Source organism: Fonsecaea erecta, assembly GCF_001651985.1.
Source record: "Fonsecaea erecta strain CBS 125763 chromosome Unknown Scaff16, whole genome shotgun sequence".
In the NCBI taxonomy this organism is placed as follows: domain Eukaryota; kingdom Fungi; phylum Ascomycota; class Eurotiomycetes; order Chaetothyriales; family Herpotrichiellaceae; genus Fonsecaea; species Fonsecaea erecta.
Genome location: NW_017387259.1, coordinates 204922 through 230333, shown reverse-complemented (window position 1 = coordinate 230333; position 25412 = coordinate 204922). Strand labels below are relative to the sequence as shown.

Below are 25412 nucleotides of genomic sequence, written 5' to 3'. Positions count from 1 at the left end.
TCAGTCCTCGTCCTCCCCAGGCCAGCGGAGAGGCTCCAACCCGTGCTAGAGTCAGTCAGCATACGGTCAGGACGCAGAACGTATGCGATGCTTACCACCTCCCGGTAGGAGTCTACACCGGCACGCATGGCGTCCAAGATGTGAGCCAGCACCGTCGTTTCGTCGTCCGCGCCCGCTCTCGCACCGCTGGCGGAACACGCGCAGGACCCACAAGCAAGACCACTGGCGGACTCACGGGCAATATCGACACCGGCGAGGCGCATCTCATCCTCCAGGGCATCAGCCTCGAGCTGGATATCCGCCACCGAGGGAGTGCCAACCTCGCCAGCCGCACAGGCGAGGTTGGCTTCCCACAAGCGGTTCGCCCGCGCGACGAGCTCGGTGGGCATCTGTAATAATCAGCCTGCCGAATGCTTGTGTAACCGACGCCACTCACCGGCACACAGCCCTGGTCCCCACCGTGGTCCCCGCCGTCGTGATTGGCACCCGAGCAGTAGGAGCAGTTTTCAGAACGCTGACCACCCTCGGTGGTAAATTCGCAGGTGATGGAAGAACCAGCCGCTTTACCTGCAGTCCGCAGCCGACGCAGACAGCCACAGCAGCAGAGGGCATTGGGCTCCGGAGTCTTTACCCGCATGGACAGGGAGGGCCCGCGCACGTCATCAGGAACTGTATTACTTGTCAGCCAAAACTCGCGGAGGGATCGCACGACTGACGCTGGTGATGTGGCTGTTGATTATCTTTAGGATCTTCACCGCCAACTCCGCTAGCGGCTGGGGCGGTGGCGCCGATCAGGGCAACGGGAGCAGTAACAGTAGCAGACACTATAGCGGTGAGCACGGAGACAGCAACAGGCACCGCACTGCTTACTAGTTGATGAGCAGAGGAAGAATTGAGGACACGAAACTGCTGCGCGGACGTTAGATCGGGTGTTTCCATGTGTAAATGGTGTAAGAACCACATCACTTACTGCTGGAAGCGAGGCAAAGGGACGCGCGAGCAGGAAGCTGTCCACAAGTCAGTAAGGGATTCCGGCAGGAGAAGCGAAAGGGAGAATCACTCACAATGTGGTGGTGGTGTTGTTGTTGTTGTTGTTGTCCGTAGTGAGAAAAGAACAAGGAGAAGAAAAGGAAGGAAATTACGACAAAATATGCCGCAGCCAAGTGAAAGGGGGATCTGACAGAATCAGTGTGAATAGGCAAAGGGCATGTCACACTCCGTGCACGTGCGGTTACAACTACAGCTACGTTTACAGGTACAGAATCTCCATTTGACTCAGGGCATGAGCCACAAGGATTCACGAGTGCCAGACACGGGGCTACTGTCCACGATAATGTTGATGTTATTCTGGGATCCCCGTGTCAGCACGGTACAGCGAGGCGTGTCCTCACCGGCGAGACGAGAAGATACTCACACGCGATAATTTGACAAATTTCAGAAGCTCCTGGCAGCCCGATCACCAGGACCGGCTCCAGCGGACATTTGTTCACCGACTTGGTCGCCATACGCATGCGGTACGCACGAGTGAACTTGGGTCTCTCTCTCTCTGTGCCGCAATGCACTTCGCGAGCCCGTATGTACGCCGAACAACATCTTCCTTTGCGGACGTAGGTGTTGCTGCAGCCGCATGCAGAGCCCAAAGCTACCTGCTGTTTCTTGACTCAGGTGGCAGCGTCTTTTGTTGTTCTTTTCTTCCCCTTCTCGTGCGGAATTCCTCTGCTGATACTTCGAACAGTCTGCTGCGCACGTGTCGGCTTTTGGCTTGATTCCAATGTAGGTTCATGAGGTTTAATTGAGGATGCCAGAGCACTTCAAGAGACGCGGTTAAGGGGCCTCACGTGACAGGTCGTCAGGGCGGCCACGGTTTCTGGACTGCTTGTTGGTCTGGTTTTCTCGCTTCTGCCGCGCCTGGGGTGTGGGACTTGGTCAACACCTCTGGGGGTTTGGGCAGCGGCAGCTCGTGCGGGTAGGCTCACGTCGACTTTTAATTTCGGCCGTTTCTGGAGGGTCGTGCCAGGTGCAGGCTTCGAGTGTGGCCGATGTCGACGGGGCAGCGCCTTCTGCAGCGAAGGAGCCTCAATTGATGAACAAACGGGACATCAGCCATGGCCTTCGACTTGGTGAAGTTCGCAGTTGGTGGTTGAACGGTATACCGCAGGCTGGGCTTCCATGGGGGCGTGATCCCTGCACGTAAGCACAGTGGCTCCAACAGAATTGAAGATTCTTTGCCTGCAACTACGGACTGCGCCCCAGCATTGGGGACTGCGCCACGATTCAGAGCTTTCAAACGTTTGCATTACCTTCATTATGAACTAGTAGCACGTCCTCCTGAATCTCACTCCCTCGCACCGATTAGTGGCACTTCCCGTCAGGCCCTTCGTGGCAGCGCAGCACAGCACGACAAGTGGTCTCTGGACCGCAGGACGACGTCCGAAGGAATCGTCAACGTTGCCCTGTGTCTCGTCATCCAAGGTGATTATATCCACCTTAAATCGCCGGAAGTTAGGGAATCGGCGTCACGATGCTCGCGTTGTGTGGTTCTTTCGAATTCCATGATATTCGGAGTTCATTGTTGAAAAAGGTTCCCCACTCTCTATCATATTCGACGTCTACGGCCCGACTGTCGGCACTGATCTTGCTAATCTGACTCGTGTCTATCCAGATCGTGCATTTATTTGCCGCTTCCCCATGCTTCCTCTATTCACCGCCATATCCCCTCGTCCTCGGATTATCGTCCTCCAACAGATCCAAACACAGGCGAATGTGGTCCGAACCGCAGCGAGGCCTTGAAGCGACACTTCAGCGACTACGACGATAGTCCGTGAGCCCCCGAATTTCCCCAGCCCCTTCCACCCATAGCCGGATCAACTATACACAGAACATGGAAATCACTTGCGGAGAAACAATCGCCAATGCACCCGAACACATCTTTGACCGTGTGTGCGGAAAGTCGTGCAGAAGAGAGGTTGTCAGTCTTGATGTGCACGCGGTTCAGCTGGCCTCCAGGACACGATACGGGCCATACGGATGGAGAGAAACAGGCACACGGAGGGAAGTGCTGCTCACCCATCATGAGTCTCTTCTGGGATCTTTTGTAAAGGGATAAATAGCGAGGATGACCTCAGCCGCCTTGATGAGGTGCATATATTGTTGAGCATGGATATAGTCTGACAGACAGCAGGAAATGGGAATGAAGCTAAAAGGATGGACTGCAGGTGTCCACTGTCGCACATTCTTACAACGCCTTCCTATGTGAACTCGATGATCTCGTTTTCCTTGCTGTCTTTGGTATGGGGCTGATGGGCTGACCGAGGCGCCCCCTTTGTTGACGTATGACCCCATGATAACCCCGGCCTGATCTCTGTCACCGTCAATGACCATCATGACTCCATTGTACCTTTCATTTTCAAGGCTGGCCGCATCGGCCAAAATCTCGTCGTCCAATTCCCCATCATCAGAAATCGTCCGCTCAGGCTTCCGTCCCTTTTCAAAATTTGCAACAACTCGTCTGGGAGTTGTTTTGTATGAGGGTTTGAAGTTTCATGACCGCCCAGGATATGTGCAAAGCAGAAGCACGTTGGTGTTTTGCCGCGCCTGTCTATTCTGGTCTGCTAAACCAAGAGTGCCGGTTGAAATGAAGACAAATCGAAATGGGCGGGACGGGCCGCAGGAGAATCGTTGTTGCTCATTTGACAACGCGCACTCTGCGGGATGCCAAAGCCATTGACCAACCCATCCCATTCATGGTCAGATCATGACTGAAGAGGGCTAGGTTGACCAAGTGTGCTCGAGTCACGGTTTGGTCGGTTGATCGCCCATGTGGGGTTCTTCCACGGCCGTCGTGTTTTGACGCTAACGATGTGACTTTCTCACGGTGGACGAGTTATAAGAATTTCTTGATCATTCTACCCTTGGCTTGATGATCTGCCGATAGACCTGCCAGTCGACTTCATATCTCGGCCGATGACTGCCATTGCCTCCGCCGTCTCTTTGTCTCGACGCAGGCCTGTCTTGGTAGCGTTCTGGGTGAGAGATTGTTCCGTGGAGTAGATTTGTCGATGGCTTCGGTCCGAACTTGCACCAGGCGCGCTGTCACTGTGTCTAGTCCTGGTGCTACGGCGTATCGAGGTTCGAAGCTTGAAACTGACATATGCCAGTCTGGACCGTCGCCTTGAGCTTCTCAGTACCTGTGGCCGCTCAGTGTCGAGTCTTGCGGACGCTGTTTTGCTTCCAATCGAAATTGATTTCAAAGCTGATAGGGAGATGTTCTGAGTCCCTTTCGAGGGTGTGGGCAAACTTGTAATTTTGAAGTTGTCTCCTCAATTTGGATGTTGCAGAGGCGAGGTCGATCATGCTGTCGTGGTACTGTGGCTGGTGGGTTCTCATGCATCGAGGTGTGGCTAAACATAGGCGTGAGGTTTTGGGGCATGTTGGGGAGTGTGTGAGATTCCCGAGGCGTTCTTTGAGGCCGTAGCCTTGATCATTGTGGGCATAATATCTGGCCCACAACAAAGCAAAAGGGAAAATGCCACAATGGCAGGGGTTGTTGAAGTCAGTTCCTTTTTGTCTATCTATGAAGATGAACGAAGAGTCCGAGCTCGACTATCTGAGAAATGGTAGGCAGGGTAAGCAGGATCAGGCCAGTCCTGGTTTGGCCTGGTGTAATCTCAATGAGACACGTGAGAGTGGATAGTAGAAATTGAAGTCGCCGAGAAGGAGCACATGACGTTGTAAATCTTCCCTTCGCAGCTCTTTTTCAAAAAATTTTCAATGATTGTATGTGGGGTTCTCCACTTGGTCAGCTGTAAACATTGTAGATGCGCATATGCCTGCCGTTTGGTACATTGAGGTGGAGAACACAAATGTCACTCCTGAAGTAGCTGATTTCCACGTGCCTTGGACGATCTTTTTGCCGACGTTGTTGAGGATCCTAGCATCTCTGCTGTCGAAGTGTGGCGGGTGGAACCGGTCTTTCACTGGGTGGTGGGATATGTTCTGGAAGGTGTTTCGGTATGGCCCTTGGATCTCAAGAATGTCGTAGTCACCGATCGCGTTGCGTGGGAGAAGGACACTCATCACCTCCCTCGACTTCTGTGTATTGTACTGCAAGACCTTGAGAGTTTGGGGTTTACACGTCATACTGAGAGGATAGTTTCAGGACCCTTAATATTCGCTAGTAGTGCGGATATGGTCTTCTGCTTGGAATAACATGCTCGTTGCCCCGTCTTCTTTTTGGGACGGGGATGTTCCGTTATGAGTGCGTTCTTCTGATACGCTTGCGTAAATCAGCTGATGTGTCGTTCTGTACCACACAGTACAGGCAATCTCCGATAGAATTCCCAACAAATATTCATACATCTCGAGTTGGCCAAGTCAGGTAGACGTATTCATGCTCACCGCACGAGCATGCTCTCCTTGCTGGTGGCAAGGTTGTCAAGGTTCCCTCTCCTCTTGGCCCAGTACTTGAGCTGTCGGAGTTAGTCCCTGACGCTGGTCCTCAGGTTTCAGAGACTAGGCGGGTGTTCTTCTTCGGTAACTGCGTCCATCCAACTTAGATCAAGGTGGTGCTGCCACTTATCTGTATCGAAGTCATCTTCACGTTCCATTTCTGGTGCCATCATGGTTGCTCCAGGAGCTATCGGGGTGAAGGTGTCCAGGGTTGGTACTACTGGTAGCGTCGGCCAAGTTGCAGTCCATTGGGGGTACGACATGGGCTGTACGGAGCCAGGCTGTGTCTGTGGTATGAATGGAGGCGAGATGATTCCTGCTTGTAGTCTCGCCCTCAAGGTCTTTGAGTCAACGTCCGGTTGGTAGGGAGAACTCCCATCTTCGCTCGGCTGTGTCGGTTCGCTTGTGCTACTTGTTGGTCCAGGTCCTATCTGGGTGCTGGGCCTCGACGCTGCATTAGCTTGATACGCTGGTGTCGGCCAGTAGTGGCTTCTTGTCAGCTTGGCTATCGTCACCCTTCGAATTTCTTTCTGTCTCTCTGAGCAGTCGCGGCTCCACGCCTCGTGGGATCCTTTGCAGATTGTGCATAGGGGCGTGAATCCGGGGATGTTCTTGGCTGTACATTCGTTGGATTCATGGCCTCCCGCACAATGACCACAGGTCTGAGGACCATCGCACTGAGCAGCGATGTGGCCGTAACAATAGCATCGAAGGCATTGTTGGATCCTGCATGAGCGATCGTAGAGTCCGCAAGGATAAACTGTCCCTCCCCAGAGAAAGCCTGCATGAATGATTGCGTTGGCCATCTCGGGGTGGGAGAATTTGACCACCAGGGAGGTCCATCGCCCAATTACATCTTTCCTGAACAAGGCCACGTTCAAGATATGGGCATCAGGGATCACTGAATAGTTCTCTGCTAGGACTCTCTGGATCATTCCCTGCTGGTCTTGAATGTTGACTGTATTGACGGGTATCCCGGGTACGATGACGCCGTATCCTGTTTGTACAACCTCTGCCCGTGGCCCGATTCCCTTCACCCATCCTACGTGTGTCTGTAGTTCAACAGCCGTGCTGAGTGAATCTGCGATGACTTCAATGTCTCCGCTCCTCAGTTGGTGTGCTGCCACGATCTTGACATTCTTCTCTTTGGGGTCTTCTTGGAGAAGGTCGTTCAACCCGTCCTTGAGCTGGGTGGCGGAGTACTCTCGAAGGCGTTGGGCTAGCCCAACGTCATAGAGTTTCACGATGACCTGATTTCCTTTGTCAACTATCGGGGTCGAGGAAGGGCTCGATGAGAGGACAGGACGTTGTGGCGTCAGGTCGTCAGGCGTCAGTCCAGCTGTCGCTGCCATTTGTGCGCATGAGGCGACGCGAGTTCCAGCTGGTGTTGTGACCCAGCTGGAGGCGGTGGCAGCCTCGGAGGCGGTTTTGATGGCTTCGTGGTCCTTGAGTTGAGCGCCGCGTTGCTCTTTGAAGAGGTGATGGGTTTGGGTGGCAGTCTGTGTCTCCGGCTGTTCATCGAGGTGGCAGGTAACCTTGGACAAGAGGTTTACGGTAGAGTCAATGATGGGGCCGATAACAGCTGTTGGTATCGCGGTATAACAGCCTTGGACCGCCTGCAGTTGGGTGCATGCCTCGTGTAGAAAGGTAACATGCTCTTTCAAGTTGGGAGGGTCAGCGCCTGAACTCGGCCAATTGGCTGCCATGGTGATCTCGATGATGCTATGGGCCGGAATGATGAAGGTTGTAGGACGAAAGGATATCTGAAAAGGTCGCTAGTCGACGGTGAGGATAACATCGTGGCAGCGCAGGCAGCCTAGTACTAGTGCCGCCACGTGACAATCGCAACGCCTTGCTTGGATATCTGTCCCAGAGCGATTACTAAGAAACCAAGACATACTTAAACACACACATAAGGCACCACAACTCCTCGCTCATGTCTTTCTGTATCAGGTCCTGGACGGCCAGCCTGGAACCAAGTCTACCGAGGCCTATCTCACCTGGCGTCTGCGGGATTATCCTCGAGCTATTGGACCCGTGGGCCGTGCGTACCATGCCGCTGAGAGCAGCTCCACTGCATCCATCCTGCGGCGACTTCAACCACTATATCCACTACTATCAGACACCGTGGCATTTACCTGCCACATAGCTACCTATCCAGCATGATACCAGGGTACCAGTTATAGTCATACACCGCCTGCAGGCGTAGGTATTGGGTTCTCTCAAGCTTCAATCATGGTTCAGCAATTGTACCCGTAACTATCCTGTGGGGGTTTGGAAAGAGTTTTGTACCCAACTAGCTAACCTAGTAACAGGAAGGATAAATCCGAGGAGAGAAAGGAATAAGGAAGAGTCGTCTCTCCCTAGTTCCTTATATCGTACGACCTTCAGCAAGGGGGCCTTCAATATGACCTCATTGCCATCTTCTTGTCTTTCCCCTTGTCCTGGTGTGTTCGCCTTCCTTGCATACGCTTCACGGTTTTGATGATGGTTCGTCGGAAAAGGGCCTTCTCCAGGGTTCAATCCATCACATCTCTTGCTATCTAAATGTAAAGTGCCCAAGGAGTCCGGCATGCGTACTATTGGCAGTGTCCACACTCGGCGCACGCGATCTTGTTGCACGCATCGGTCAGCATCATCATGTTGACGCAATTGCTGTTGCTGCCCGCCGAACACGTCAGCATGAAACCACGCACGGACAGACACTTAATGGCAGACCCAGGAAGGGGGGAAGAACGTAACGTACTTGCTGGGATCTGCACCGCTGCAATCAGGCTCTCCGGGAACGCTTCCGGAGCCCGCGGTGGGCTTGCGGCCATTCTCTTCGACTTCGGCATGATCTCATCTCTGGCTGGGATGCGCCAGCAGCCTCTTATAGAGGACGTGCTTGTAGAGCGGGTTTTCATTTCCGCCGGGGTGCTGCTTCTTGTTGAAAAAGCGATACCGCGCTAACCGGGACAGCTCGGAGGATCCTTCGTCTTTCAGCGCGCATTCAACGCGCCATTCGCGTGTACCGCACGCTGTCCCTAGCGAGTGTGCGAAAGTGTCCGTGGCACAGAGGATGGGAGCCTTGGGGCTGCGGCACACCATTACCGAGACCTCCGCAAACCTGCCCAGACAGCTAACACTGTAGATCCTAACTCTTCAGTTGCACGCGGCGGCGGAACAGGTGTCGAGAGAGGGCAGCCAACTCTCCACTGAAGCTCCTTTTGCGTATGTAGGGATCTTTGCCAGTTGCGGAGAGGTATGCAAGCCCAGTGCCAGCACCTGGCTCCAAAGATGGCAGGGGCGAAGGCCACGAATTTGGGACCGCGCGCCGCACATGTCTCTTCGCGGCCAGGACGTGGTCCTCCGGGCCAGGCGTCGCTGGTCAGCTGCTGGCCTGTGTCGCCGTATTGCAGGCCAGCGCCCACCGTAGCGTTGAATATGTTGTAGCAGGTGCAGAGCCAACTGAATGTATTGGTCTAACTGCGAAAACCAGTTAGGGGGTCAACCATGCAGCTTAATGATGGACTGGGGCCCACGCTCGGCTGACCTGTCTAATTAGTCTGACAATAAAACCACGGACATTTATTTTTATTTTTTCGAAATTCCCCCACACCAAGACCCCCTCAATACGACGAGGGCGAATTACGTCGACTCCCGGCCCTGTCAGGTCAAGACTACCACCGGGGTTAGTCGGCAGCAGGACCTGGGGTTCGAATCCCACTTCAACCTTATAAAGTAGCGAATTCGTAGTATAACCGGCCGAGAAAAACCAACCCGCAAGGGCGAGTTTCGCTTATCACAAACCAGGTTGGTTGACCTGCTTTGTGATAAGTTTTTGCCATTTTGACCGATATGTGGCTTCTTAGAAGTTGCATCCCAGGCCGTCCTCGAGCCACCATGCCGATAGGCGCAGGGCTATCAGATTGACGTGGCATGACTCTCTCTGATGCGCAAAGGACACCCATGACTCAGAGCAGCACCTAGACTCCATGGGATACCTAAATGCCAGCCCATTTTGCCCATAATTGTAGGACCATCCCGCGGACTTACACCAAACCTTCCAAGCCACCTCAAGCCTCCCAAAAGGAGCTCAGGCCTGTCAAAAACAGCCCTAACCTCAAGCCCATCACAGTCAAGGCGCGCTAAGCCGACCGGGCCACGCGGTGTACACAACACTTGAGCTTCATCGGCTGAACAAGCCCCAATCGTTCGCCCCATGACTTTCATCGATTCTAACATGCTGTCGGACCTGCAGGATGCCTTGCACCAAACCTACAGAACATCCGAGTGTGATGGACCGTGTCGGACTTCCAGAGTGCATTATCTCAGATCAAGGATGTCACGAGTACACACCTGGGCACAAGACATAGATAGATGTATCTAACCACGGCTCGCACAGCCGCATAGAAAATGAAGAGGGCAAGTTTGGACAAATACAGATTGCGTGGCCAACGCAAGCCTGCATGGGTTGAGTATTTAGGCGTCTTGGACGAATGCAAGGGTTGCGAAGTCAACCACAAGAAGGGTTTTCGGGCGTGTCCCAGGGACATGATGCCTCCTCGGGGGGAGGTCTCTTGCGGCGTTGTTCCGCCGCCCATGAAGCGCCTTGCAGAGCATACGACTTTTCCTCTATAGGCTGATCTTCTAGTTTCTGACCCCGTCCTTTTTTTGTCTTCTAGGCCCTCCCTTACCCAATTCCATGCCTAACTAACCTCTCACGGCTGTCCCCCTTTCTTCCCTTCATAGGCTCCCTTACTTTGATGGTTTCCAGGCCGGCCATGCATATTTGCCTGCCTACACAGTCATTCCCCAGGCCCCTCTCGTAATGGAATGCAACGCTAGCTGTCAGTGTGTCCATCATTTCAGCTTCACATTCCACGCCCGGCCATCACAACGAGTTAAAGCGCCTCCCAGGCGTCCTTCGCCTTTTGTCCTCCCATACCCCCAGCTCTGCGGCTGTCGGGGTGTATATTAGGCATTAATGCACTCCCACCCACGCCCGTCTTCGCATCCTCTCGGTTGTTCTCCTGGCCACCTCCCTGAATCCAGCCAGCCTATACACTACACCCCCTTCCCTCAGAGCAAAAGAGCCATGAGAGAGGGATGTGCAAGAAGGACCTTCACGGCAGGGCCATCGACGCAGTGGGCACCAATACATGCGTCGTCCAAGAAGGGATGAACCGCAATGGAGTCTCCTGGTTGGGTCAGAAAATTGCCATTCGACCCGACGCCGAATGCCTGTGGGCAGTACAGGTTGGCGCCCTTCATGCCTGCCTGGGTGCTCACCAGCCCTGCTCTATAGCCCCAACAGAAACACAGCAGCCGTAGTGAAAGACAGCGCCTTGGGCTACCGCCGTCATTTCTGGCCCGTTTGTAGCCTTGGGATATTTAGAGAGCAGAAGGGCAATAGGTACAACTGCCATACCATATCACGCTTTGAATCTGAAGAGCGCCCAATCCCTAATGCCTTCAAGGCGTTGTATGGCTGTAAGTGGTCCCGTGGTCTTATATATGCTGTCTCTATAGGTGGTGTGCGGTAGGCAAAGGTAAATGCAATGGTGTCTGACAGTAGTAGATATGGTGGTGTCTGTTTGTCGGTTGTGACCACCATGGCTGTTGGCCACAGCGTGAATCTCTATGAGCAGTGAAGTAGCAGCCTGTTGGCAGGCCGACCTTCAACGAGATCAACGACGGTGATGCCGACGAGGCTCGCCAACGGCCGTACAGCTTCGTCGTGTAACTCCTGGTGGGCTTCTGCTGCCGCATTGTGCGCAAACATCAGATCCTCCTGGCAGTGTACAGGCAGGCACTTTGGAACCTGTCAAGGAGGACTCGGATCCCAGATCGATCTGAGACCCCGCGTGCTTCCGTTCTGTCCTGCGGGCATCAGGTGCTCTAGCAATTCCTGTTGTTCAAGCGCTTCAAGCCATCAGCTTTGTCAATACTATGCGGCCGGGAAAGGCGTCAAGACCAAACTGAGCCAGACGATGCGCTTGGCAAAGTAAGAGTGCAAGGCGTCACAGCCCCGGAAGTCGTCAAGCGGTTAGCCTTGGTTCAGCATCGGTTTGTTATTGACGGTCTTTATACGATCAACCGTGGCACAGGAGCTATCAAGGGTCTGATATGTGAACCCACCTCCGGCCGGGGCCTTCCGTCAGGTAGTTTTCAGTTTCCGGAAATAGACCGCATCGGAGCACCAGCGATATGATGAATTCTAGTACGGCGGACTTCCTGGAATGGTTTTAGGATCAGCAACAACGACACACTTTGACTCCCCTGATGGTGGTATTCTGGGCCTCATTGCTGGGATGAAACCAAACTCGACGGTTCATCTGGTGTGCAGGGCATCTTCTACAAGCGGGAAAACCTGTGCCCAGCAACACCAGGCCAGCAGCCGGCCACGCCAGAGCCATTCCGACTGGTAAAGCAGGGAGGAAGCTCGCAAAACGACAGACTTATCCCTTTCCCGACGAGAGCTTGGAGGGGTGGACCGCCGCGGCGCACATGTGACATATATTGCCCACGCAAACGCAACTCGGCAGCGTGTCCGTCAAACACAACAAGTATCTATGGACTACCACGGCCGCCGCAACCCCTGCTACCACTCTTGCCAGATCGCGAATGCATCTTCCGGAAGAATGATGAATAAGCCAGGCCCAACCTGGCAGCCCATCGCTGTATGTATCTCGATGCCGACGTTATTCAAAGCTCAGTATGGTCTCCCCCGTTCTGCTCGGTCCACGCACGGTGGTCTGTTTCACAATCAGCATTAAGCAGATGCCGTGCACAAACCCGATGCGAAGTCGTTCCTGGACGTGGAAATGGGCTCATTTGAAGGTAGCATGTAGGATGGGTCCTGAGTCGAACAGGATCTCTTGAAGGCGCTCTTTCTGGGAAGCGCTAAAGGGAAGAGTTGCGCATCAAGATCCATGGAGATGATATATGTATCATTGAGCTCCTGGCCGTGAGAATCCAGAGTTTCGCACCGGATTCGAGGGACTTCCATAGTGTTCTGAAGCTCTGCTCTGACAATTCACCAGAACTTGTAACTGGGAGCTCTCCTGTTGTACAGATGCGTTTGTATGACTCATTTACTCGCCGAACGTTCTGCCTGATAAGTCGACAAATGACAAAAGGAACCAAGCATCGCCGCCATCGACCTGCTGAGCCTGGGCCATGCGCAGATGAGCGGACCGCGGCAGTGAGCCATCAAGAGCACGCACTGGCGACTGGGCGGAAAAGGGCTAAGGTGCTTGACTCAGTGGAGGGAGGGCTCGACCGAGTAAAGGCTCAAAAATATGAGCGACAAGATTGGTCTTCCAGGTTGTGGAAGGACGGGTATGAGTGACGCAGAGCAAGATGCCCGCTCAGACGCTGCAATGGCAGTGGCTAGGCTTGCCGGACACAAAGATTTCGATGACGTTTCGATTTGACGTGTGGTTTCGGTGTTGTTACTCCGTCATGGCTCCTTGATCCAGCGAAGCGTCAGCTGAGCTGGAATTTCATGCTTCAAACGACAAAAAGCCACGCTTCTTTCTGATTGGTCAGCCCTTGTCAGAGTTTATCGATTAGTCAAGTGACCCTGGCCGGATCTTAGTTATTCCGCTCCTATTCTGTTCTTACCACCTCCGATTCGCCGTCGCTGCCAACTCTGCTGACATCACAACTTCATCAACAACTCCATCAAATCTTCATCAAACCTTCATTAAACAGTCTCAATCTGTTTGTCTAGCAATATCTATTTGTCTTCGAAAAGCCTCTCTCCAAAAACCCTCTGTGAACGAAGTTGTGTAGCCCCAAGACTAATCGATTTGCAGGCCAGTCAAATCGCCCTTGGTAGTCTGAAACCCTCTCCTCCCTCTACACTCAATTACTTAGCCCTCGAAGGCCCTGGTGGCGTTGGCGTTAGTTAGATAAGGTGGAATTCGAGAGCCCTGCTGGCGTTAGTCAGAAAAGGTGGCACTGTGGTATCATAGACCTATGTCAGACTGGCAGTCAACGTAGACGTGGCAAGATCCCATGGGCGGTCATTCGTCCGGCCGGTCGAGCGTAGGTCTCTATAGTTGCCAGCAAAACATGCCTGCTTGGCGACAATACCTATACACTTTGTGGGCGGCAATGGTGACCTTCCTGATGCACAGCAGGTAATCGCCAGGCACAGGTGCGAGAACATCTCCAGGATGACATTCAAGACCACCCTCGGGTCCACCTCCTGGGAAACGTCGAGGACTGCGTGCAGGAGGACCTCTAGAACGACCCTCAGACCCATTGCACCCTTGGAAAGTCTCTCCTCGCTTCGCTGGCGCCTTGAGGATTCCGAGTGGGCTCACGCCTCACAGCCTATTTCAGTGGATAGCACCATGAAGTTGTTGTGTGCAGACAGATAGCTGTGGATGACATACGCTTGAAGTAGTCTGGTACCGAGTCAAGTACTCATTTCGTTGGTTCTGGGTTTTGTCATCTGTGATGTACCTCCCTGCACCGTGTGCTCAGTGCCACTATATTGTTACCCGATGTCTCCGTGTTCGGGATATTCGGTGGTATGGAGCCCATCGCACAATGGTTTATCTCCGAAAATTTGTGCCTTGAACTTGAACCCCCCGCCTCCAAATAGCTGGACAATCGTCTTTCGTCCGTCCACCGTGAATTGAACCGTGTCGTGGTAGCTGCTCATCCCACCCAGTAATATGGCCGGACAGGGAGGTGGCCGTGATGTGTTGACAAAACGAGAGTCAGGTATGGGAGGAGAAGGCGGCGGTCATGTTTGAGCACCACTCCCGGGTATCGGAACCGTGCCGTCGACTGTGCGCAGCAAGCTACAATGGACACGTCGCCAAAATAAGAAAATGACCCACGGTATTCCCTTTTTCGGGGTGCCGATAACAAGAACATAATGAAAGCAATAAGAAAAAAGCTCACTCCACAAGGAGAAGCAATGGACGCTATTACTAAACCGACTGAGTCTTAAACCGGGACGAAATCAGCCTCCCTGTCCTCTACGGCTGCAACAGATGCATGCCCACATGCGCTCGGCCGTGATAGAAGCCGATGCACCCGTGTCACCAGGACCTCACCAACGTATAGCTCTTTTGCTAGCGCTACTGGCTGGGGATGCTAGATCCCCTTCCAAGGCGATAGACTATTCGAACAATAACGGTTCACCGCCACAGGCAGAAGGTGACCACGACAAAGACGAAAGAGACATTAACGGTTGTGAGGGTCAAGCGTCCAACGGGATATGCAAGCCTTCTGAAAGTCTTTGCCGCGCTGCTCGTGATGCCTTCGTAGGCCGAGAACCAGCCAATCTCGATCGACGTTCAGTCCGCCTGGGCTTTTGTTGCATTCCGATGCTCTGATTTCAACCAGTACTTCTTTCTACAGCCTCGAGGATTGCCATGTTTGCCACGTTGACCCCTGGAGTGTACTGTAGTTGCTGAAGAACCCGATGGACAAGCAAATAATGACGTCCTTGGAGCCCAGCCATGCTCATCGTCAACTATCCTAGCATGATAACTCCCCAGCGAGCTGCACGCATTCTTGCAGACGATGGCCCGCGAAGGAATATGTAGATCAGGATATCCAGTGCCCTGCAAAGGCCAATGTCCAGAGCAGCGTGGAGTTGCGGACCGAGGACGAAGGACAAAGAAGAAGTACTGCGTATGGAGGGGGAGGATTCAGTTAAGGCTCATGATTCATGGGAGCGTGGGGAACACTTGTGAAACGCAGGCGACAAGAATGCGGAGCACCAGCGAAAATAGCACACAACAATCCCAAACGAGACTCGTGCTGTAAGGTAATGTCAGTGAACCAGGATTTCAGGCGAAAAAACCAGAGCTGCAACGCACTGTTGTTGTTGTTGTTGTTGTTGTTGTTGTCCTTATCCTTCTCACTTTTCTGAGCGTCGCCACTGACGCTGGCGCCGGCATCTTTCTTCATGATGTACGAGTGGGGTATTCTTGAGTCTCGCGATAGACAGAATAGATAGAGCATGCCCTTGGGCTCGTTGGATCGAGGTGTAGAGACTGGGACAATTGTATGCAGCAAAGAAAACGTCTGGCAATTCGCTCTTCGCTTTGTGAATGTCACGTGTAAGGTCTGGCAGGATGCCACAAAGATATATTTTATAGACCCAGAAATCCTCCAACAATTCCCAGGTCTATCCCGGGTTCCAGCCTCTGATGGCCACACCGAGTGGCAGACGGAGCTAGCTGGGGCGTGAGGGTGTGGCCACCAGATCTGGGACAGCTTCTCTTGAGAGTTACGAGATTACCTGAAGGTAACTGCTCTGACACTGATGGCACTACCTTCTGCAGGTAGCCCAGTTGTTCCGCGCCTTTCACGGCTCCCTAAGCGAGGGTTGACCGAGGCCGGAGAGAACCTGACGAAACGACGGAAAAAACTCCTTCCACAGCTGGGAGTTTTACCTCGATCCAACCTCAACTTCCACCGGGGAGTTGGGCTTGGGTTAGAGTTTTTGCATCTTGAGGAGAGCGGTGCCTCTTTTTTTGTGCACAAAAAGTAATTTATGGTGTGTTTTCGAACACAAGGCTGAGGCACCCGCTAAGGCAGGTGGATTCACTACCGTGAATGGGAAGAGGCAGTGAAATTGTGCCATCACTTGGTCTGTGGTTGAAACTACGTTAGACTGCTCTTCAGCTCGGTATTCACAAACCTGTCAACTCACCCACGGCCCAGTCAACCTACAACCACCTGCTTCTCTCCCACGATTGGTTGGCCCTTGAAGGTCCTGCTGGCCTTGGATAAAAAAGGCGGAACTGTGGCATCACAGACCCTTGTCAGACTTGCGGTCAAGGTCGAGCTCCAGTATAGGTCTCTGTGATTGCCAGAAAAGCATACCTGTTTGGCTATAAAACGATGCACTTTGTGGGCGGTGACGGCGACGCTCCTGGTGCGCAGTGAGCCTAACTTGGATCATCTTCAGGACCATTAGTCCCTTGAAAGACCCTACTCGCCGCGCTAGCGCCTTGGGGAGTTCCCAGCGCGTTCACCCCTCTCAGTCTGTTTTCATGATGACACATCTCCGGCTCGTGGAGCACTCGCATTTCCGCATTCATATTATGCTCTGTTTCCGGCGTCGATCGCACTCAATGAGCTGAAATATCCTTGGCTTATAGAGACCGAGAAGCCGAGGTCTGCCTGTAAAAAATGCCGACTACGCATCCGATGCCCGTGAGCGACAACAACGATTCCCTCTGGATCAATTTAGCGCCCTCATGGCACTGCAAGCTCGTCACTCTCAGCACTGTTGCAAGCCTGGAGGAGTCTCCACACTGACGTCTCATCGCCAATGTCACCCGCAACCGCCATGACGGGAAACCAGAGATAAACCTCCACCCACTTTGCTAAGGAAGACGATGAACAATCCTCCTTGGTGTTACCTCTGGACTATCTGATGTCCCCCTGGAGAATAGCGCGAGGCAGTGCACTTCGGCAAAACGAGCTACTCTCCAGGGCGAAGGGTGTCTCTCCGCTGGACTCGGCATCTATCTGACACACAAACGTCGTCACCGATGTCTCGACTTAGGGCTCTGGGCTCCGTGGCCGATAACAACGCCTCCACCTGGTGCTAAAAGATCTGGGAAGGTGGTTGAGAATGTCGTCTCCCACGACCTAGAGGTTTTCAATATTCATTCTCTGGAGAGGTCTCTTGGGTCGGTAAAGAGCCCCCAGATCTTTTCAACAATCAATCTCTCTCTTAGTATCTACCAGACCTATAAATACCTCTGAGGGTCTCTGCCATCTATAAAGACCCCCCGGAGTTACGACATTGGTGTATATCGTGTTGCCTGAGGTGAGATTCAAGCCAATCTCCTCATTATTGCGCAGGGCGTGCCTATCACAGCTAGGAGCGTTTGGCTCGCACAGTCGCATCTGGTGGCGTCTTGCTGAACATTGCTGGCTAGCGATCTCGTGGTTGGTATTGTGGTGGAGCAGCGCTGCGGTGAGCGTGCTGTGAGGTCGGAAGTATTGTACTGCGGCAGGGAGGATGAGAGGCATTCCACTATCCTCCGGTTATTGGGTTTGGGAGACACCCGTAGATTCTGGCACGCCGGGACAGCGCTGGAGGTGCATACTTCTGCGTTGGCTTACCGATTGCCTTCTACACAACAGTAAGGCTGAAAGAATTATTGATCCGTTCTTCAATCTATTCTATCTCATCCAAGCGTGACTCACGTTGCAATCTCCTTACTAGTCCTTCTACGCTAGTTGCTCTCCTCTGCGAGTCCGCCAAATCCTCAGGCACGTTGGGAGTCACTATGACGAACTATGATACTCGGGGGACGTGGTGTCATTCCCACCAGTTTGATCCTATTCCCCGTCGTCAAAGCCTTCATCACGGAAACCCTCGTCATGAGGATGCTCGTTATACGAACCATCTTCATAGAAGCCTTCGTCATAGAACATTGTGGGCTCGGGGTGATATGGCAGAGGTGACGTCCTATCGTGCCTGTGACAGTGGGACCTCGTCGACACGACAGAGCCGTCTCTTCTCAGCTTCATGGTAATATGAGCTTCGTCTCGTGGTGTATCAACCTGCGTCACGACCGCCACAGAATCTCCACTCCTTCTGCTGCTGCATTCGCTCTTTTCCCCCCTGCCTGTCTCTTCCTCTGTCAAGACTGTATCGTGGGCACAAGGAGGCGAGCAGGAGCAGGATGTAGACTCGTGAGGCATCCTCAACGGGGCCAGGACTGCCTATTGCGTCTGCAGGCCGCCTCTCCTGTCCCCTTCCCTTTGTCTTCACTGCGGCCGTGTGCAGAAGAGGAGGAGCACTTGCTTTGAGGATACGGGGGAGATAGGGGTTGGTTCACGGAGAGGAGACAAACAGAACGGGTTGGTCGGCTGGCTGTTCCCATGCGTTGAAGGCTTCCTACACATGTGAGTTAATGAGAACGCGCTGCATTCATTCACGTAATGCGCATTTGGTGAATTTGTGGTTTTGAAGCAGAATCCCAGTTCATCAGCGACAATGAGGATGATTGTCCCGGTTGGAGGCAGTTTTGCGCGGGCGCGTGGCGGTGCGGGTGACTGGGTCACTGCCTGCCTGCGCCTTCGTTGTCTCCAGTTGTGCGGCATGTCGGTATGCATCTGCCCACATCTGATCGTGTCTGATCTCGTCAGGGTGCGTCTCAGGCTGTGACGATGCGGCTGTGTCTTTAGGTTTGACGGGCCCATGATATCGATGTGTAAGAATGGCTGCTCGAGTGACGTGTATGTATGCATATTCCGTGCGAGCAACCACAAGGTGGTGCCGTTCAGGCGTTGCCTCCGGTTCCTTACCTAGACACTCATCAGGAGAAATGTTTCCAGCCTGGGAGAGTCGGGCGCGCGTGTCTGAGCATCTTCACAAGCACGAAGGGCGAAAGCAGGTCGGAAGTTTAATGCCACTTAATGTTATGTATGGCCTCCACGGCCTCGGCCTCGAAAATCGTCTCGACGAACCTTCGCCGCTCGAAAACACAATCCGATCCTGCTTGACCAACTGACTCACAATCGCACCCACTCACCCCTAGGGTGATCCGCATGGCTTGCCTGCCTGCCTCTCGTCTAGACGGTTGTCATCGTCGCAGCTTTGCCAACACCGTCTCACCGAATGATGACACCTTTCGTTCTACCGTCCTGCGCAGTTGCGCGATAACAGCTCCGCTCTCAGCGAGACGCGTCTCCAAGTTCTTCTTTTCCTCTTCCATCCGTTGTACCCTCGCCTTGAGAGCCTCGATCTCGGCGTCTTTCCTAACCTGCTCGGCCTGGAATTCCTTAGTCTTCTCCTCGATCTCGGCCTCTTTCCTGACCTGCTCGTCCTGGAATGCCTTGATCTTCTCCTCGTACTCGGCCACCAGTTCCTCTCTCTGCCCCCTGAACTCGATGCTCTGATTCTCTGCCTGGCTCTCCTGTAGCTTTAACTCGGCCTTCTCGGCGTCCGTCGACCCGCCATCATCGACGACGTGGTTATTCGCGGGAGGTTTTCCAAATAGAGCCGGCGCCAGAGTGGCCTCGTCAAGCTCAGAATTAGCTGAAGAAGGAGTCTTCCTGAAGCTGAATCGCTTCAGAGCCTTCTCAAAGCGACCAAGGTCGCCAGCCGCAGCAGCAAGAGCGAATAGGCTACTCTTATTAAGGTCGAGTTGGACGTGTGGCCATGCGGGTTCTCCGAATAACTTCTCATAGTCATCTCTCCAGCCTCGACAACCAAACCGCTTCCTGCGTAGCGCTGCTAGTACACAGGAGATGTAGAGGTATTCGGGTTGTGGTCGTGTTGAAATACCATCTGGGAATTCCAACTCTCTTCCCTCTAGGTCGCCCAGATCTTCATGGCCTGTCAAGGCTTCTGGGTCTAGAACAACCACTTTTAGGCAACCCACAGCCTGATCTTTTGAGTGGCCTGGTACGATCTGAATTGCCGCTTGGTCGAATAGTAATTCGATCTTTTTGTGGAGGATCAAGCCATTTCCTATATTCCAGATTCTTTGATAGCCTTTTTCAAGAGGATCTCCAAAAAAAAAAGAGACGTTAACATCACCGAGAGCGAAGGGTACGATATGCGCGGCTTTAACGTCGTAATACCTGACGTATTCCCTGCTGACGGGGCACCACTTAGGATCTTTCGGCTTTCGGTCCGGATTGTAACAATCATTCAAGCTCTGCCGAAAGTTGGCCTGGTCAACCTCTTCACGCCCTCCAGGCCATATATCTTTATCCTTAGCGGATAGCGGCAGACTTGACGTAATCGTAGCTAGAGCTTGTCCATAAGCATTAGCAAGATTATCCCAGCTTTGTGCAAGATTTCCACATTTAGAGAGAAGAGCGATTCCAATCAGGCGGTTCGACTGTTTCTGAAGAATATAAATCTCCCTCTCTAGCTCGTTAAGTAGCCTATTCTGATTTTCGACTTCTTTTGGAGTGAGATCTCGATCATTCTCAATAATCTCGCGCTCTAGCTGTAACTCTTGCTTCTTAGAGCGACATAGCTCTAGCCTAAGTTCGCAGTGCTTTCGTAGCTCGTCGCGGACTTCGTCTAAGTCACGACCCCGAACTTTATACTCCTCCGAGCTTTGTTGGCGTTGTCTAGCTGTAGCAAGGTTCTTTGCACGGAGCTCGCAGAGAGTGGGGTCCTCAGTGCACCTCGCGTCAGAAGTAATAGTAGAGTAGACAGCAGAATTTGACATGGTCGAGACTGCGGAGCTTTCTTGAAAATGTCTGGACTGTTCCTCCCGTCGATGCTTATAGCGCTCAAGAGGCGGTCGGTTCTGTGCCATTGCGGATGAAAAAAGGCTGTTGGATGAGAGGACAAACAAAGAAATGGCGCTGGCAAAAGGTCCTCAAAATTAGACTTATTGGGTGTGCGATCTTTTATGCTTGTTCCAGTGCTCGAACTCGGCGAGTGTGAATCAGGAAAGGGTGGTCCGTCAATCAGAACACTTGAACGACGATTTTCTGGTTGTCGCAGTGGCGCAGACTCGGTGAGGTGAATCAAGAAGTGGGGTTCCTGTTGCAAAACTTTAGTCCGGGCTTCAGCCAAGTCGCGGTCCAAGTCGCGGTTCAATTCGCAGTCTGAGTCTATCACGCTATGCGCTGGAAAGATGAGAATGTAGTACGAGAGCTATCTAAGTAGTTGCGTGGATGGCAACGAGGATGATGTGGTGGCTGCGGCGGTGCAGGCACGCTAGTGCTAGCGCCGTGTTGCCACGCCTTTTGCGCTGTCGCGTACCGTAGGGTATGCGCTCTTGGCACTTCCAAGAACTGTCTAGCAGCTCCCGTGACACAGTTATTGCCTACAAGTCCTTATTTCCATCTTTTCATCTCAGAAAATTTTCTTTCTTCTCTCCGACAACTCACACCGCTACAGGACACACACAAGATGGCACAGGCACAGGGACAGACACAGCGTGACGCGCACGAACTTCTCAGGTTTGATGAGCTATTTCTAACGGAGCAAGAACACTTCACCATTCGTACTCTATCACAAATCCTAAGGTGGACCGACTCCCTTGTTAGAGGCAGGGACGTTCCTCATAGCGGATATTTGGTAGTGAAGGACGACAACAAGGACCATGCAACAAGTTACAAGATCTTAAACAGCTTCTGCCAGACGATCAATCGCGGTGGCACTGAGGTCATCGCTCTATTGCCCGGGCCGTTCACTGGGACGGAGCTGACAGTATTCAGCACAGTGTCGACGGGTTGGTCGACCAGATGCATCCCCTGAATGTCCCATTCTAATCTGTCTTTAGGGAATATGAGCGACGACACACACGATCTATTCTTGACTCGAAATCCGCAACAGAGCGAATTCCCGAAACCAAGGGCCGAGCCCATCACATATTCAGTCGACTTCGACAGCTATAGTGTGCCACCAGGCTTTGCTAAAGATCCATTCGGCGGTTATCTCGGGTTACTTGAGACACACTCCTTCAAAATCCCCTTTGGTTTGGTGCCGCACTTGGCTTTAACGCTGCTCAAACACGCTCACGGCGAGCACTCCAAAGAAGCTCGTAAAGATGCTTTCGACACCTTTGGCCTCTTTACGATGTGTCTCGGCTTCACGCGATTATCTGCTCGGCTTGACTTGGGCATCAAGTCTCGAAATTTCTTCCAAGTCATCATGTTACTTGATGGCAGTCAGCCAACCAGCGAAGAATTCAGATTCCTTGCTGAGTGTTTACAGGATCAAGACGCAGATTCTTACGCACTCAAAAAAAGCATGAAAGACAAGCCTTTCACACACGTCCAAAATGACTTTATATCTGAGCTTAGACGTATCCAAGTTGTTCCTGCAGACACCCCGATACCGCAGAAGTTCGATGCTCAAGGTCGGCGATTCCTCGCCACTGTACTATGTTTGTTATTGAAGTTATTCCCGGTGAAAGTGAAGATGGCCAGGGGCCATCAGCCGTCAAGGGATCGGACAACACCATTCAACAAACGCAGCTATAAGAGAGCTATGGTATCCCTACTGAACGTCCACCAAGTTTTCTGGACCTTCTTCACCAGGTTCCGAGATCAAATCAAGGAAACACTGGCATGGGTCCAAAGTGTGTGCGGGCTTCGAAACGCAACCCTCTTCAACACCTATTCCGAACATAGCGGGCTGGATATTTTGTCTTCTAGTCCCGCACCGCCATCGACTCCAGATACCACTTCTGCTGCAGAACAAGTCTCACAGTCCTCTCCCTCTACTTCAGGAAGTGAGCACGGAGTCGCTTACGTTCGTACACCAACCCCGCCCGCAGACATTAACTCCTCGCCACCATCGATCAGAGCGCTCAGCCCATCGCTACCCGAGGACCAACAGCTTGAGTCAGCGGCTCTAGAGGACCTGACGGACGATGAAGCAAACGCAGAAGAAATAATTTCACTCTGTGCTATCGAAGAAAATCCCCAGTCGGGATGGCACGATGCATGCTTTCGATGGTTAGAGCTTATTATCACCCACTACGAGGCGATTCGAAAGGTCCACATTTGGTCACCCAGTCGGAGCTCCTCAATTACGAAGTCACTGAAGAGACTAGTGCCACGGGCAGAGATACACACTCTTGAGGTAAAGTCCTCATACGCAGACCAGCGTATGCGTAGTATCAACGAGGTGCTGAGAGAGCTGGAAGAAGAGCGCGTCGAACCCGAAGTCGCGGAATCACTTAGAGAGTGGCTTGAGCGCCATACACAGGAAGGAATCCAAGCTGCTAGACTCACCGGCATTCGGCCTCATGTTGACTCACAGTCTAAATGGGATGATCCGAAGTTCAAAGGCACCATGCATTGTGAAACAATTATGCTCACACTGCATGCTCTGTCAATCAATGGCCTTTTTCGCGCCTCCACCGCCAGTGCCAGAGCGATATCAGATTGTCTCAAGTCGCGCGACATTATCGTACCTCCGGATGTCATTGACAGATTCAAGCACATTGGCAATATACTTGCAGTCTCAAAGAGATGCTGTCCGGCCTGCAACTGCGTGGTGTCCACCATTCGAGACCATCAGCCTCCGCGCCACCAAATTACGTACCCCGGGTATCATACTGTGTGGTTTCCGATAGCATTACCGCCCTGGACCCCACGAAGGATTGGCGAAATCCTACTTGACACTCTTTGGGCAGCTGTACAGGAGCGCGCGGAACGTGTCCACTCCGTAGTAGAAGCGGGGAAGAGGGTTCGATGTAACACGCCGAGTGACGCATCCCCCGAGGATATTGAGAGCGAACAATGCGAAACTGATCAACTGCCATTGCTTTATGGCAACTGGGATGATGATGATGATGATCCGTCTCCGTCCGCTCGGAGTGAGGATCAGGATTCAGGGGATGAAACGCCGAGGCCGTTCAAGCGTACTCTACCCATTCTCCTGGCACCAACGGCGACAGAGCCACCGACCTCGCCCAAGCGCTCGAGGGATGCATCGCTGGGGGATTCAGAGATTGAGGGTTTATTGTCACCAACAAAGAAGACTCGCAAGTGACAGTTTGTGGCATTATGGATTGACACGAAGAGATCTTCACAAGGGACTGCAGGCCTACTATAGTTCAGATGTCACTTATTAGGCTCCTATGGAACCGGTTAAACGATACGGAGAGACGCTAAGATGTCAGCAAGGGGGGGCCAGCGTTGGACAATACCTCTGCCACCTCACGGAGAACTTTCTGTCACCGCGAACCAGTGGCTAGAGTCCGTGACGACAAACGGACCGACATAGGAGATTGCAAGAGACAGAACATGGTGCTACATGTGCAGACATATCAAAGGCAGGCTGGAATGGCTCACGAGAGCATAAATAATCACTCGTACTCGCACTAGAGAGGGAGCCCTTTTCCTTCTGTAGCAGTGCGAGGATCGATGTCTCAATGACAGCTTCACATACATACACAAGCGTTACGCATTCAACCCGCATTCCATCCGTACAACGACTCCACCCCAAATTCTCTGGCAGTCGCGGTGGGGCAGACTCGTTGAGGTGAATCAGCCAGCGGTTTGTTCTCCGCTCGAAAGAACTTGAAGATGCAGTCTGGAAGATGAAAAAAGGTTGAAAGCCCAAGACTCAGCACGGCCGATACCGACCCTGTACAATTTCATTCGTCGGTTTTTGTGTGACCCTGACCTGACCCCAAGTTAATCCCTTCATGCAATACTCCCATCGGTCAAGTTTAGACCCGTTAGAACTAACGAGTGGAAGGAGCCTCACACCGCTACTGCAGCCTCGGCTATAGGCAGTCTAAAATCTTCCTCTCCCCTCCGTCTTATCATCAGTTCCTTCCCCCCCTGGGAGGCTTGCTGGCACAATACCCCCCCGAAGGACTTGCTTTCTCCTACCTCGACAGCAGTGTCTGAAGGCTGTGTATCAAACTTGAAGCATATAGTTTATCTCGACGTTGCTTATACCACCACGTTTGCTTCCGGAAAAGCTTCCTGCAATCGCCTTTTCATTATGTTCCTGGAGCTTCGGTATCGTTGATAAACGCCACGTATGTGAATGAGCTATACCCGAATGCTATATGAAGAATGGCAGAGTAGGCGTTAAATGTCACTCAGAGTAGCCTTCGCTGACTTGGGGCTGTCTAACAATGCTATCGCTGAGCTTATGGAGTTCGAAGTCTGTTATATGATGGGGTTGGGATTATTGTATAATATCATGAACTGTGGTCTTTGGAATATTTGTAATGGTCTCGATTTTCCGCTCGGATTTACCAGCTGAGAACAGGTCATAAATTGTTCGTCTTTCAAAATCTCTGTGCTGACGTGGCTCAAGCACAGTTACAACAAGCCAAAGCTCAACTGGTTGGTTGATGGTAGAGTACTTAATGGATGGGCGTGGTGGAGAGGTATTTCAATGGTGGGTGGCCAAGACTAAACTGGTCGGTGACTTTTTTGAAACCTACTGTCCAGCGGCACTGAAGCCCAGAGCCTTCGGTGAGACTGCAACATCCCGACTTCCACGATAGTGTGGAATTTGCTGTCGTTGTCGCTCT

The 25412-nt window shown here is 52.6% G+C and overlaps 6 protein-coding genes across 6 annotated transcripts; 1 reads left to right on the top strand and 5 right to left on the bottom strand.

Moving 5' to 3' along the window:
• AYL99_11798 (hypothetical protein) lies at positions 1-939 on the bottom strand (the record flags this gene model as incomplete). The annotated part of the gene is made up of 4 exons (XM_018843303.1): positions 1-45; positions 96-389; positions 437-669; positions 717-939. The coding sequence occupies 4 exons, from the start codon at positions 937-939 to the stop codon at positions 1-3; spliced, it is 795 nt and encodes a 264-aa protein (XP_018687405.1).
• Positions 940-4767: 3828 nt separating this feature from the next.
• Positions 4768-5139, bottom strand: AYL99_11797 (hypothetical protein; the record flags this gene model as incomplete). Its single annotated transcript, XM_018843302.1, has 1 exon — positions 4768-5139. One exon carries the CDS (start codon positions 5137-5139, stop codon positions 4768-4770), a length of 372 nt encoding a protein of 123 aa, XP_018687404.1.
• A 365-nt stretch (positions 5140-5504) lies between these two features.
• AYL99_11796 (hypothetical protein) lies at positions 5505-7154 on the bottom strand (the record flags this gene model as incomplete). Its single annotated transcript, XM_018843301.1, has 1 exon — positions 5505-7154. One exon carries the CDS (start codon positions 7152-7154, stop codon positions 5505-5507), a length of 1650 nt encoding a protein of 549 aa, XP_018687403.1.
• A 7967-nt stretch (positions 7155-15121) lies between these two features.
• On the bottom strand, positions 15122-15372 carry AYL99_11795 (hypothetical protein; the record flags this gene model as incomplete). The annotated part of the gene is made up of 2 exons (XM_018843300.1): positions 15122-15222; positions 15282-15372. 2 exons carry the CDS (start codon positions 15370-15372, stop codon positions 15122-15124), a joined length of 192 nt encoding a protein of 63 aa, XP_018687402.1.
• A 3644-nt stretch (positions 15373-19016) lies between these two features.
• On the bottom strand, positions 19017-20711 carry AYL99_11794 (hypothetical protein; the record flags this gene model as incomplete). The annotated part of the gene is made up of 1 exon (XM_018843299.1): positions 19017-20711. The coding sequence occupies one exon, from the start codon at positions 20709-20711 to the stop codon at positions 19017-19019; it is 1695 nt and encodes a 564-aa protein (XP_018687401.1).
• Positions 20712-21313: 602 nt separating this feature from the next.
• Positions 21314-23908, top strand: AYL99_11793 (hypothetical protein; the record flags this gene model as incomplete). The annotated part of the gene is made up of 2 exons (XM_018843298.1): positions 21314-21635; positions 21687-23908. 2 exons carry the CDS (start codon positions 21314-21316, stop codon positions 23906-23908), a joined length of 2544 nt encoding a protein of 847 aa, XP_018687400.1.
• Positions 23909-25412: the final 1504 nt, after the last annotated feature.